This window comes from Danio rerio, chromosome 13 (assembly GCF_049306965.1).
Source record: "Danio rerio strain Tuebingen ecotype United States chromosome 13, GRCz12tu, whole genome shotgun sequence".
NCBI classification, from domain to species: Eukaryota; Metazoa; Chordata; class Actinopteri; order Cypriniformes; family Danionidae; genus Danio; species Danio rerio.
Genome location: NC_133188.1, coordinates 26,684,894 through 26,700,530, shown reverse-complemented (window position 1 = coordinate 26,700,530; position 15,637 = coordinate 26,684,894). Strand labels below are relative to the sequence as shown.

Below are 15,637 nucleotides of genomic sequence, written 5' to 3'. Positions count from 1 at the left end.
CAATATTGATGTCCAAGATTAATTTCAGATGGCCAGAAAGTTGTGTACACTATGATTCATTCATTCATTCATTCATTCATTTTCTTTTCGGCTTAGTTCCTTTATTAATCTGGGGTTATCCAGCATATGTTTTACACAGGGGATGCCCTTTCAGCTTCAACCCATCACTGGGAAGCATCCATACACACTCATTTACACATATACAATTTTAGCATACCCAATTCACCAATTGCGCATGTCTTTGGACTGTGGGGGAAAACTGGAGCACTCGGAGGAAACCCACGGGAATACAGGGAGATCATGCAAACTCCACACAGAATAGCTAACTGACCCGGCCGAGGCTTGAACCAGCAACCTTCAGCAACCGTGCAGCCTGTACACCAAGGGTGTCAATTCCAGTTCCTGGAGGGCCGCAGCTCTGCACAGTTTAGTTTCAACCCTAATTATACACACCTGATCAAACTAATTAGGTCTTTCAGGCTTTTTTGAGACCTACAGGTAAGTGTGTTGGAGTAGGGTTGGAACTAAACTGTGCAGAGCTGCGGCCCTTCAGGAACTGGAATTGACACCTGTGCTGTACACAATGATTTTATATAAAATTCACTTTAATGTGTGATATAACTAAAAAGTGGTTAGAAATGAATATTTTCTCAATTCAAATGAGTAGCGGCTTGGACCCTGAAACAGTATTCCATAAGTCACAGATACGGCACGACTTAACAAGCAGATGGCTGTGCCTGCTTTTACGTAAAGAAAAAAAGTCAATGGCAGTAGATGAACATGATTAAGTCATGTAATGAAATTTATTCATCAGTGTTTAAACTGCACAAATGCTTCAAATCAGCTTGTAAACATGTCACATAGTGTTGCATTTACCACAGGCAAGTCATTCAGTGTCTACAACCTGTTAGTTAACTGCTAGAGAAGAGCATTTCTCTAAAATCTTGTACTACATTTAAATATATTTCCATTTTATTCTGCATGATCTGTAAGTGATGTCTTATTTACGGATGCTCCAATCAATCAGTCAATGATGAATATCTACCAATAATCAAATTTCAAATGGTACTTTCTAAACCTTGAACGTATGGGTAATTGCTGAGTTTTCACAGCAGCAAAAAGATGTCTAGTTGTCTACAGTTGCGGTGCGACTCATGCATCCATTGTTTTTAGCTTTTATGACGCGAGTGAAACATTCGCCTCATCTTGTATGCAATGGCACAGTTATATAAAGCTTAAAGTATCAGAATCTGTACTCTATTGGCTGATCACCTTGATAAGAAATCTGTACTTGAAATGGGCTGATTTCTTTGACAAGAAATTGGTACTCTTTATCACCTGCAAAAATCCGCATCGCACCATATCTAGTTTTGTTTAGTGTGTGTTAAAATGAATCCCTTCTGTAAATTCTTATTTTTAACAATAAAATTGTATATTTAGATTTAGGTCTTAATGCAAAAATGTGCATTTCACATATTTGCATACAGTTTGAGTGTTCAGACTGTTTTTATTTTCCTTGGGGTTGCAGCTCTCATGTGTTAATTTTTTTTTAATTCGGTTTGATGCTGATGCCTCAGAGACATGAGATTTGTGTGTGGAGAGTGAAACTGAGACGGGGGAGGGGAGAGAGACAGAGAGCAGCCACATTATCCATAATCCAGTCACAGCTGTCTGCGGTTTGGCGACACCGCTACAGCAGGTCCCTGCTAATAGCTCTATATTTCATAGCGGAAAACGCCCTGCCACAACCCACTTGATGTACGACAATGTCTTCGTTTCACCCACAACCTCCCCACCATTCCTACCCCTGTTCTTGCACGCTTTACTGTCCTCTTTCTTAAACTCACCATCACTTTCTCTCTCTCTTCTTTGTCTTGCTCTGCAGTTTGATAAAGCATATGCCTACAGCATCCGCCACATGTTTGGGAAGGAAGGCAAGCGCACTGACTACACCCCCTACAGTTGCATGAAGGTGATTTTGTCAAACCCACCCAGCCAAGGCGACTACCATGGTGAGTCATACTGAGTCAGACTGTTGGTTTTCAATGCAATCCGTTCCCCCGAGGCCCATATTTAGTTCTGTAGCGAAGAGAATTAAAAGAGTGCTTAGTACGCAGGTGGTCTTAAATTAGTTCTAAAAAAATTCCCAAGTCCAGGCTGGCTAATTGATAACACCTGCTTTTCGCCATGCATGTAATGGGCAAAATCCATTTGAAAAGAGCATCATTAAAGGTAAGAGAGAGTAAGTGTGTCAAAGATTGAAGAACATTGCTGTCTTATGTGTAGATTTGCTATACTGTTGCAAGGCTTTACAGCACTTCTACTTTAATGTATGTTTTAATAATAGACAAAAATGTCATGCTTTAGGAACACTTATTTCACTTCAAAGGTGCGGTATGTAAGTTTTTGACTTTTCTAAAGCATAAAAATTCCATAATGTGTTTGCAGATATTTAAGAAACATGCTAAGTGAACATGTTTATCTGAAAAACAATGCGTAAAGAGCCCATATTATACATGAAATAGGGTCATATCTTGGTTGTAAGGGTCTCCAACAACAGTTTAATATACATGCAAGGTCAAAAAACACTTTCATGGTCTTATAATCTGCATTTATTTTTACCTAATTATCCCAGTGACTCCCGTATGAATCGTCCAGTGATTCATTTGTTCCCAAACCCCTCCTTAGCGGGAAGCTAATCTGCGCTGATTGGACCGATGATAGTCTGTCGCGATTGGTCGACTGCCTTCAGTTAGAGAGTGAAATGGCCAATAGCTAATCAGCAATATAAAAAGTAATCACAGTTCATACACGCTCGATAGTGTAGGCGTGGATTTTAGCTGCCACACACACACACAAAAACACACACACACACCTCCGGACGACAGACAACGCTCCCGCTTCCGCCCGCACCCGCCAGGTTTTAGCCTGAGAACCCGCTCCGTTTTCTGCCCGCCGCGCCCGATCCCGCTAGAGCGGGGGAGACCACAACCAAAAATCACCCAGCTATACAGTCCAGACAGCCAAGATGTCTATATAAACACAAACACAGCACCAAGCACACAAAGCTCGCTCTCGCTCGCTCGCTCTCTCTCTCATACGCGTGCGCGCGCAATAACACACACACAAGCACTGTAAGCTGAGAAAATATGATATATATTTCCTTCTATGCTAATGAAGGACTACTGAGACATTCCAAGCATGGGATGGGTCCTCCTGGTGAGGCGGAGTTCCTCACAGCTCCGATACACATCTCTGCCATTTGCTTACAGTAACCATGTGCTCTTCACCATACACAATTTATCTGCTTGTGTTCTTCTTTCAGATAACCTTGTCATGTTTGGTGTCATTTGACAGTTTATGACTTCAGTGTTGTAGTGATGAAATCAACAGAGACATTGAGTAATTGTGTTTCAATCTACAATATATTTACTATTGTTGGGTCATGGCCTGAGGAGAGTATGTTAATGTACTTCTCCCCCACTTCATCTCTTCAACTTTGTTCTCATGTTCAGCTGGTTTTGGGGGTTGGTTTTCACTCATGTTTGAAAATGCTTTGCTCAGGGTATAATAGGGAAAGGTAACTGTTGATCTGGGAGAATGGCTTTTACTCTGCATCTCCCGCACACCAGTGCGTAGCCTCATATGCTAACAAAGGCAGTTTCACTGTCTTTGTTGCTCAGCAGTGCATATGTTACAGCTAATTTCTTTATACAGTATGTTAGTTTGTTTCATTCTACTGTCTGTATATTTAAACATGTAACTTAATAAACAACTTTGCCTGCTTTAAGACGTAGAGATTCTTTCTCTTTATCAATGATGATAACAACTTTAATGGAGTCAGATTAATTACAATGGAGTCAGATAAATAATGGATTTAAACACGCTATCCTTCAACTGCTTTCTGTTTCCGACTATTGGTTCAGAATAGCAGCGTAAGCTTCAAGCCTTACAGCACCAAGCAGACTCTCTCTTTCTCATTCGCATAGCAATATCCGTGATATTGCTAGACAGCCCGCTCCCGTCCCAAATTAAACCCGTTACCGACCGCTCCCGCGATTTATTCGGAAATTTATTCCCGCGCCGCAGAAATCTGGCGCGGGGACAGCCGCGGGAATGCAGAACTCTCCCACGGAGCTCCATACACAAAGCAGCACGCGTTGCGTTTTTAACGTGACTTTGCATGCGATAAGAGAATAAAGCCAGTTAACCTGATACAGTACACTCGGTTACAAGTAACAAATCACAACTAAATACATTTGCAAGCTAGTCAACGAGGCAACAACTTTAACCGCACGTACTTACACTTGAGAAAGGTAGGAAGAAACCCATCCTGACGTCCATCATTAAGTTACTCTTTACTGATCCTTCCTTTAACAAACTCAGATGAAGTATTCTTTGTAGCATGTAGCTTCCAGAAGTTTCCAGTACTTTCCAACTGCTTGGCTATAATGCTGAGGTTTCATCTTTGGGTAGAGACTCAATATATCCATCTGCAGTGTGACTTCAATCGACCGGCATGTTTGTGTGCGTGTGTGTGTGTGTGTGTGTGTCTGGGTTTCTGCGTCAGAGGGCGGGGCCTCAGGTTTGAAATCTCCCGGGTTTGCGCGTGCACGTGAATAACTTGGTTTCGTTCGTACGTCATGGCGAAACACCTAATGAATCGGTATCAAGGCGACTCGTTTGAAGCACTATGAGTCGACTCTTTTATAGATGAATCAACCGTTTTAAACACTGTATTCTTACAGATTTAAGCCTTAGCTGGATACTTCACTTCACTTAGAGCTGTGTTACACACTACATGGAGGGGAATTTTCAAAAACCCATAATATGGGCTCTTTAAGTCAGATATTCTGCTTTAAAAATGTGCATTACATGCCAAAAGATCTGTCTTTGTTTTGGTCATTTAACCCAATGCCAGTTTAGCAAATTATATTTCAGCACCCCGGGTTGTTTTGGTGGAAAACAGTGTATTTCATTTATTCAGTCAGGAAGGCTCTTGAAGTGTGCATCCGCGACCGAAATGCGACCTTTAGTGAACAGTTGCAGACTTCAAATTAAAACGCAGATTCAGAGTTCCTCATGAGGTGGTTATTTTTTAGCAAATAACATAAGTATTAAAACATAAACATTAGGTGAGCAGGTTACATTGTAACTCTGTCCTAACAACAAGCAATGTGACGAAATCTGCTGTGATAAGCAGTTAAGCTGTTTGCACCAGATAAAACATGACTTTAAATATAGCCGTTCAGAAGCACAGAATACTGCACTCCAACGAAAGGGTACAGTTTATAACCTAATTAATACAAAATAAACCTTTTTAACATTATTAAATGTAGATGCTGAATCACTGATATTTGTTGGCTACAGCTCACAAGTCACAGCTCTCACGTTCAGTTTCAAATGGTTTATTTTATTTTTAAGATCTGAGGTGAACTTTTTGCTGCTGCTTTCAGTAGTATGGCAATATATGTCATGTAAAATGGCATTCAAGTTCACATTACTAGCATTTAACACTGAATAAGGCATATAGATGTGAACAAGAAGTGTACCTGAGGGCATCATTGACAGTTTTCTGTTGTTCAGCAGCAAGAAGTTGGTTAGACAAAAACCTCCTTTTAATATGGGAAATATTCCTTCTATTGGGTGCCATTGCTTTTGTTCAGAACACGGTTTAAATCAACCCCTGTCCTCAATCTGGCAACCAGCGCTTGCTTTTATTTTGATCCAGGATTGCAATACCTAGTTCAACCACTGGATGTCAAACTTACATACTGCACCTTTAAATCTGCCTATATCATCCTTTAGGCTTAATAGTCAGGCACAGTCTTGTTGATGTCGTCAATCTGGCAACCTGAGCTTGCGTCTTTTGAACCTGAGTGCAATACCTAGATCGACCACTGGCTGTCAAACTTTTACTTACTACACCTTTAAATCTATTTGTATTTTAACTTGTTTTCTGAATAAATGTTTACAAGAATGTATTGAGTGGATCAATTGCCAAATTCAAATCAAGTTAAAATGTTTATAACATGTTTAATGTTAAAATTGTTTTTTAAATGTACTATTTTAATACTCTACTTACTATATAATACTATATATAATATTTATAATACTATACTTTTCAAATTAAAGTACTTTAACTATTGATAACATTGATAAAAAAAAACATTCTTGAGCACCAAATCAGCATGTTACTGTAGAATGCTTGTTAAAAGACCAAGTGATGTAAAGACTGGAAAATTGATTCATAAATTCAATAATAAATTACACTTTAAGATATATTAAAATATAAATTATTGTAATCCTATGCTGTAAAGCTTTTTGATCAAGCAAACAGTCTTTAAACTTTTCTAAAAATTCTAAAATTAAAACATTACAATTTTAAGATCCCAAACATTTAAGCAGTTGTGTGTAATTTTACAATTATTCAAAAATGTTCAGCTTCCACAAGTAAAAGAACACTTATGTGTAGTTGCTCACTTTTGTTTTGACTCCACAAGTAGCACCCCCACTTACTGTAGTGGCCTGCAAAGGCACAAAAAGACATGTGGGTCATGTTTTTACTGTACTCTAGTTTGGGCTATTTGGGATTAGATATGGACTGAATTGTCAGCTGCTGAAAATTGTAGGCCCGAAAATGGCTAAATGAGAAAAAATGGCAGAAAATGATTAGGAAAAAAAAAAGGTTATGCTGTGCCACACTGCCCAATAGTGTTCAGCGTGCTAGTTTCACTCTCCCTCCAGCTGTAGTAACTGTGCAGAGTGAAACTTCTCTCACAGAGGATGTGGAAAGGTTTGCTGCCATGTCAAGCAAAGTACTAAAGCAGCACATTTTGGTCACAGGTAAAATAGCACAATATATCTCTTTGTGGATACTATGTTCATTTACCTGTATACTTTTCATTGCATAAAGTGCACAAGGTCACCAGAAAAGCAAATGTCATATAAATAACAAGCTGAAAGGACATTACTATGTAGTATACTGAACTTGTCTCTGCTGTGTGCAATAGGGCTTGTAAAATAACTCCTCTCCTTTTGATAAAAATGTGTTTATTTATTGCCATGTATTTTTTTAAATCAATATAATCTAAGTGGTTGAGTAAAATTTAAAAGTCTTTCAAAACTATGTTATTTGATAGAAAAAATTAATCGTTATTACAAAGCATTTTTTCTGTCCAGTTGTGGCCTAGAGTCTTCATTTCAGTGCATCCATATTTTTCATAATTTTGACTCCATTTTCTCCTCTCTGCTATCTTTCTCACAGGGTGTCCATTCCGCCACAGCGACCCTGAACTGTTGAAACAGAAGTTGCAGTCTTATAAAATCGCTCCTGGTGGGATCAATCAGGTTTGTCCAACAACTAAAACACACACTTGAGCAAACTCAGCACAATGTGAAAAGACTGAGAGGTGGCCACTGGGTAAAGATGGGTCTGTTTTAAGCGAAGTGTCAGTTAAAGTGTAAAGGGCTTTTGTGTGTGTGTGTTTAGCTTCACATCCATTAAAATGATTTGCACCAATTCACCTCTACGTAGCCACAGACCAAACAATGTCTACCAAATAATGAGCTGAAAGGACATTAGCTTGACAATTAAAATGATACGATTGTATAATAATAATGCGAGAAAAATGGTGTGATTCATTTTTAACAAGGCATCCCTGAAAGCACCATCCTGCAGTACTTCTGGAATATTAATGAATCTGCTGTACTTCTGGAATATTAATGACAAAAAGAAATAACGCTCTGGATTCTCCAGTGTAATGACAGCTTCAGCTCTCTGTGTTGATTACTTTGACCTTTGCTGTATCCAGTGATTTGATGCGTTCTTTAAAGTACTCTTAAAAGTCATTTCAGCTTACTTTCTCCCCCCATACACATTAAAGTAGCTGTAATGGGCCAGGCAGTGAAATGAGATGGACCAGCCTTGCTGTAATGTTCTCATGAAGTTATAATCCTTCCGTGCTAATGTAATTAACAGGCTGGTTTTAATAAGGCTGTTAAGTTTTTAACTTTAAAAGGCTCTTTAAAAAGAACATATATGTATACACACACACACACACACACACACACACACACACACACACACACACACACACACACACACACACACAAAGTTAAATGTTGCATACTGTCTACAGTTTTTCTCTTAGGGTTTAGCTGATATGACTAAAGGCAGATATAAATAGTTCAATACAAATATGATTGAAATGTTTAAAGGGCACCTATTTCATCCCTTTTTCAAGATTTTACATAAGTCTTTACACAATGTGTCTCCACAATGTGTCTGTAAAGCTTCAGCTCTAAACACCCATCATATTATTTATTATATCTTTCAGAATATTGGAATTATCTGCTTTGAACACATTAGCCCCATTCACACAAGCAGAACTTTTCGGTAATTTTCTGGAAAGGTCTGTATGTGTGAACAGGCCCTTTTTGGAAATACCAGTTAATTTGTCTTGCCATTTGTCCAGAAAAAGAAAGTTGTAACATTACTGGTTATTTTTGCTGAAATGCTGCTCTTTGTGAACGCAGAAGGAAAATTGCTGGAAAGAGTGCGTTCACGTGAGGTGTCTACTCCAGCCAATCATAACATTTAGCAACAGTGATAGAGCCAATTTGGTGAATGGAGATCATTGGGAGACCATGATTGTTAGGGCCGATTGAGGGACTTTGGCCAGGACACCAGGGTTAAACCCCTACTTTTTACGAGAAGTGCCATGGGATTTTTAATGACCACAGAGAGTCGGGACCTTGGTATAATGTCTTATCCGAAAGACGTTATAACAATATAACAACCGAAGGTTCTACAATATAACAACAATATAACAACAAACGATATAACAACCGAAGGTTCTGTGTTTTTGACATTTTTGCAAGTACACTAAAGCCTGACTGAAAAAAAATTATTAAAATTTTAATTAAAATCTAATTTAATATTTAATCATATAATTCATTTCAATTCAATTCAGCTTTATTTGTATAGCGCTTTTACAATGTAGATTGTGTCAAAGCAGCTTCACATAAATGGTCATAGTAACTGGATCAGGGTAGTTCAGTTTTTAGTGTTTAAGTTCAGTTCAGTTTAGTTCAGTTCAGTGTGATTTAAAATCATTATTGAGAGTTCAAACACTGAAGAGCAAATTCATCAATGCATAGCTCTACCAATCCTGAACCATGCGAGCCAGTGGCGACAGCGGAGAGGGAAAAAAAACTTCACCTGATAGGAGTGAAGAAAAAAAATCTTGAGAGAACTAGACTCAGTTGGGCATGACCATTTTAATTTCTCCGCTGGCCAAAAGTCTTGTGTAGAGCTTCAGTCACCGCGGTGGAGGCTGGAAGATGGCCTCAGCGAAGACTGTCTGTCCCTGGAGCGTCGCTGGAATCAGACTCATGTTCTCCACTCCCCATGACCATCAGCGCAGCAGCAGCTCAGGATATGGCCTGGTCCCGGATATGGAAACCTTGGGATCATCTCGTTGCTGGTCTTGGAACCAATCAGTGACTCTGCATAATCTGAGGACCTCGGGATGAGTATCCCCTGGTGAAAATAGAGAATAAAGAGAACAATTAGCGTAGCTGCTGTTCATAGTGTATATAAGCAAGATGCAGAAGCCTGTGTGGAACCCGCTAGGTGATGTATTGAGTGTATGCTTTACTAAACAGAAAGGTCTTTAATCTAGTTTTGAACTGGGAGAGTGTGTCTGAGCCTCAGACGTTATCATGAAGGCTATTCCAGAGTGTAGGAGCCATGAAAGAGAAGGCACGACCTCCTTTACTCGATTTTGCTTTTCTAGGTACTACCAGAAGCCCTGAGTTTTGAGATCTTAAAGAGCGAGTTGGATTGTAACCAGACAGAAGGTTGGTTTGATAAACAGGAGCTAGATTATATTATTATTTAGAGCTTTATAGGTGAGAAGTAATATTTTAAATTCAATACGAAACTTAACAGGCAGCCAGTGTAAGGAGGATAAAATTGGGGTGATATGATCATATTTTCTAGTCCTGGTAAGAACTCTGGCTGCTACATTTTGTACTAATTGAAGTTTGTTAATAGAGGATGCTGGGCAGCCAGCAAATAGAGCATTACAGTAATCCAGCCTCGAAGTCATAAAAGCATGGACTAGCTTTTCTGCATCTGAGATGGATAGCATATTTCGTAATTTAGCGATATTTCTCAGATGAAAGAAGGCAGTTTTAGTGACATGGGATATATGGTTTTCAAAAGTTAGATTGCTGTCTAATATGACACCTAGATCTTTTATAGTAGAGCTAAAGCTAACTTTGTATCCCTCTAATTGTAGATTGAGTTGCGAGATCTGCTGTGTACAAGATTTAGGCCCAATACGTAATAATTCTGTTTTGTCGGAGTTTAAGAGAATAAAATTGTTGGTCATCCAGTCTTTAATGTCTTTGATACACATATATCTTCTTGTAATTTGCTTATTGCAATAAACAGTAGTTTATAGAACTATTTCCTTTTCATATGTAATGTATTCATAGGTGTGCATTTTAACTTATGCATCAAATCCAAACCTTTTGTTTTGTTTTTTTGATTGAGACGTTTAATTATTTTTTTCGTCATTTGCAACATTTCCTAATTGCATTGTTAGTAAAATTTCTTACCAATTTTTTTTTTTTATCTGTGCTATCTATTGTGTTCTGTAAAGCAGCTTCTGGTCATGACATGTTCACATCTAAATGGTTATAAGAGATGTGTTTAAGGGATTATATACAACATCCTTCATTTATACTCTTATGTAAAGAGAGATCTCCCTTTAAGTATCATACTTAGAGGGAAATTGTGCTTTATGCATTATAAAGCTTGAAGTGTCAGAATCGGAACTTGGCATCATCCGATCACCATGACAGTGTATCGGTACTCTGTATCAGTTGCACAAATCCTGACCGGAGCATCCCTAATTTAAACAAATGTATTTAAAGCACAACTAAAAGTGATACTGTATGAGAAAAATCAAGTCTCTCTGTCACATCAATCCAGATGTGTTCACACTTGATGTTAATTACATCATATTAGTCACTGTAATATCCCTTGCAGCACATTTCAGATAATAAAAAACAGCTCTTATTCCAGAAAATAAAACATTTTAAAGTGAACTAAAATCATTCTTACCTACTTGAAAACGCTAGCTGGTTAGGTGTGTATTTTTTTTTCTTTCTATCTTTCTCCTTCCACAATGCTCGTCCACTACCACCCATCGTGCAGTTGAGGGAAATGGCTGATGGCTGCCTAATGCAGTCCGACATGCCAGCCCAAGGGTAGCACATTTCCAATCCAATTAAATTCATAATTTCATTGGAGACCCCAAGCAGTGTCCTTATACACTCTCAGTGTTCGGAGTCTTAGACCTGTGGGTGTGTGAAGCAACAGCTTGATGTTCACCCCAGGAGCTCTCACAGCACGTGGCCTTCGCTCCTCTCGCAGAGCCAACCCAGTGCGCTGGATAATTAAAAAGCTCAGAAAATGTGAAAAGCCTGAGCAGTCGGGTGATTAAAATGCAGAACGTCAACCTGTCTATTGACAAAGTGACATTACAGTCAAAAGGGCGAGACTCCAGTCTAGAGGGAGAACTACTGTTAGAACACGGAGCTCACCATCACAGCGGGACTCCTACCTCTAGAAGTGCAGATTAAAGGATTGCATGCTTGGTTCACAGTTCAAACAGTGAAAGACGCATGTAGAGAAAATGGAGAGTTCATGCATAGCGTGCATGCTACGATTTTAAACTCGTTGCTTTTTATGCCACTTAATACTTGAACGTCACTTAAACCTGTAGTCTTAAGCAGGTCGCACACCAGAAGCGACGCTCGGCGGCGCGCCGCGCAGCGCCACGTATTTTAGAATTCTAATCATAGGTTTCTATCAGGATACACACACCGGCGCCGCAAGTCGGCGGCTGTCGGCGGCGCCCGGCGATGGCTCAGGACGCAGTTCATTTTTCAGCCGCGCCACAGAGCGCCATCTGATTAGTTTCATGTTAAATATCATTCGAATGTGCGCGTCTGGTGTGCGATACTTTAATCTGTCATGTACGCGCCGTGTCGCGGCGCCGAGCGGCGCTTCTGGTGTGCGACCTGCTTTATGCTGCAGTTATTTGTTTGCTGTTAGATTAATACTGTTTAGCGACTAGCATAATAATGTAGTCAGAATAAAATTACTTTGTGCCTGATTCAGCTTTAAGCTGTAGAAAAGGGTAGAGCTGTGAACCAACACTGGTCTCATGGCTCGGTTTGGTTACGATTATTATGCCATTCATTCTGTTAAACCCTATCTCAGTGACGGTGCATTGACAATGCTTTCCATACACAGTTCAGTTTTTTACTTCACAGTGCAAAAATTCTTGTATTAAAATGTATATTTTTATATGTATTTGTAATACAGTTTTGTCCTTTAATAAAAGCAGACATATATACGAACTGCACCTTTAATTTTACCAGCTCAGAAAAAAAAAAATTTTAATGTATCAAGTAAAACTCAAGTACTTGCACTGAACAACATGAGCCTAAAATAAATAAATATTATCCCGCTTGCTTTTTGAGCATTATTTGAACGAGTTGTTAAACGCCTATGACTGGTCATGCGCGCAACAGAAATGGCCGCAATTGGCTCTTACATTTTGTTTACCGATAAGTAACACTGTGGATGAAGGGATGTGGCGATCACAGCTGATTCTCAATAGACGCAGTGGAGAAAACTCGCCCTGAAGACACGTTCCTATTTGGATCCGAAAGTATCACTATAACAGCTGAGAGAAGTGGAAACGTCACGCCATCAGGTCAAAGGTCCATACTGAGAGAGAGAGAGAGAGAGAGAAATGGAGTTTACTTTCATTTTCTCCACAGCAGTGAAATAGGGGCTTCTGGAGTAACTTCCATGTCAGTAAATGACTGTCCAGCAAACACACGCAGTCAAACGTGCAAAGTTTTATGTATTTTAATTACTCGCGCTCGCCTCCCTTGCCATAGTATTCTAATCCGACATGGCGCATATGAGATAAATGATGTCAGTACATAACAACTGATTATGGTCTATAACTGAACTAATACCGAATTGTCCACATCTGCATCGCTGTGCACTGAGAAAACAATACATTTTTAATTTAATTTAATTTAAGAGCGACTTTTTAAAACCCGAGTTATTCATTCTACGGTCGTTAAAGATTGATTAAATCTCTTAAATATTTTACCATATACCTTTAAATAAAAAAATAATCTAAACGCTTACACAACCCTACTTTTTTCCATTACATTTGAAAAGATTAGAATGAAAGGATACGATACTTTGCATAATGGAATAATGTAGTTTTTATCTGCAAATGATTGTTGTATACACATTTAGTATGTCTTGTCATAATTCAAACTAACAAATACCCAACCAGAAACTTGGAATAAATGCTTTCTTAAACAATGATAATATAAAGAGTTGTATTTATTTCTAGTCCCTACAGTCCTGGGATCTAGTCTTAATTTCTTATTTAAACGGGTGTCCTGATGCTTACGAACAGATTTCTTTACCCAAGTAAAGGGGTGAACTCTCATGCTCAATCATGGCAAAATTTCAAAAAATTATTTGGATGTAATTTAGAGTTCCTTTTCCAAAATTATTAGCTTCAGGTCATCTAGTTTCACATTTTTCCCCTTTCTTTCCGAGTCTGGCTCTTGATTATGTAACCAACAGTAGAAATACTTTATTGGGCAATACTCCCTGAAAAGCATGCATGTGACAAGCACAAGTATGTGCCTATCACCCCGCAACAGTACTACAGAGGATTTGGCTGAGAATGAGTTCCAAAAAGTGTGCTTTTGGGTGTGGGGAAAAGCTGATCATGTTGAGCCAAAGTTATTATAACCCTTTCACCCGTACGTTTTAAATACTTTAGCAGACCCCCTTCAAATTTTTTATTTATAAATTAGATGGTGACACATCTAATTTATGACACCACAGCCCCATGCACTGCAGTGAAGATTAGAGCTGCTGGATTACAGCACATCAATTCATCAACTTTTCCTAAACTGCATGGAAGTGGTGTTTCTCAGTCTGACTCTGCCCCAGCCATTAAAAGAGTGCAGATTTCAATTTAACAGCTAATCAATGATGAACTGAACTTTCTAATCACACCAGTGTGATCGTTAGCCCTAGGAACCAAGCTAGACTGATCACACTCTGCTGTGACTTTATCAAAGGGTTAGAATTACAAAGTTCCCCTGTTTTGTTAACAGCAATATTGCTGGGTTTAGTCGGTCGTTAAAATTAAGATGCATGCTTGTGCAGTTGACTCATTTGATCTGCTCATGGCGTGCCTTCAGGCTCTTTGAAAAGCTGTTACATTGTCTTAAATTATTAACAAAAAAACCTTAAGACTAAAGAAATTGAGCAATGTCAAAACTAGATTAATTTCTGTGGTTTCTGATTGTAGTCTTAAATAAAGTGATTATTATTTACATAATTTTTTTGATATAAGCATTTTGTTGAAAGATTATTGTTATTATTATTTTTATAAAATTTTTATTATTTTTTTTTGTCAAACGAATTGCGTAGCTGAATATGTGTAGCTAACTACACTTATATTTTATGAAAAACCCCACAGTTTGCTGCTAGCCAAATAAGTTTTGTGTCAGTGTGCCGTGCATGTTGTTATTTGGTCTCAGTTATGTTATCCACAGGCAATATGTTAAACCAGTGAAATTTATCTTCTTTTTCACAACATAAACTAGACCCCTAGCTGGAGTCTTGCTGTATGTTTTACCATTGCTCCTCCACAGTGTTTGTCTCTCCAGAGCTTCGAGTTAGGTGTTGGATGGTGTTGGCTCTCACCTTTAAATCCATGTATTATGCATTTCTGCTCTTGCCGATGTTAGCTGAAGTGGAATGCCACACTTTACCATGGGGAATACATGGTGTTAAAAGCATCACCTGAGGGGAGGTCTGAGCAAAAAAGACAGTGAAAGAGAAGCAGATTCCATACACTTCTCCATCTTTCTTTGATGCTAGTTTGCCTTTGTCCCTCACCTGAAACCTCATAAGCATGTGCAGCATCTACAAAAATAGCACAATGCATTGTTAACACTGTCATTCTTCTTTGGTGCACATCAAAAGACTGTTTGGATATTGATTTGACATGTTTGGCTGTGATTAAAGCTGCCACTAATGCTGCCAGCCATCATGTTGTAGTTTGATGGCAATTGAGAGTTGATCATGAACTCTTTTTAGACATCAACTACAGTTACTGGACATAAATATGAATGCATAATAAACAGTACATACACTGCTATGAAAATTGTGTGTCACTTTGCTAGACTTCTCTGAATATAACTTTTATATTCTTTTGTTTTGTTCTGCAAACTGCTGATGGCATCTCTTCTGCACCCTCAAAAATAAAAGTACAAAAGCTGTCATTGGAGTGATAGCTTTTCAAAAGGAACCATGTTTGTGATTTAAAGTTACAAATTAGTAACTAAAATGTATGGTATAGTACCTTCTGTGCTGTGAAGCCAAATTCACTTTGCATTTACAAGTACAAAAGTGGAAGATGCCTGTGCAGCTGAAAATCAGATATGGTGTGTGTTTGGTTTCTGACTTGTTCTATAACTGGTAGGCCAGTCAGAACAGGCT

At 38.7% G+C, this 15,637-nt stretch overlaps 1 protein-coding gene across 3 annotated transcripts in view; it reads left to right on the top strand.

The window, feature by feature from the left end:
- The window catches only part of prim2 (DNA primase subunit 2), a 126,371-nt gene that overhangs the window by 96,912 nt on the left and 13,822 nt on the right, over nt 1-15,637 (top strand). For all 3 annotated transcript variants that reach the window (XM_068212830.2, XM_005156811.6, NM_214782.2), the window contains 2 exon segments: nt 1,886-2,012; nt 7,268-7,350. In XM_068212830.2, the coding sequence (XP_068068931.2) occupies nt 1,886-2,012; nt 7,268-7,350 (210 nt within the window).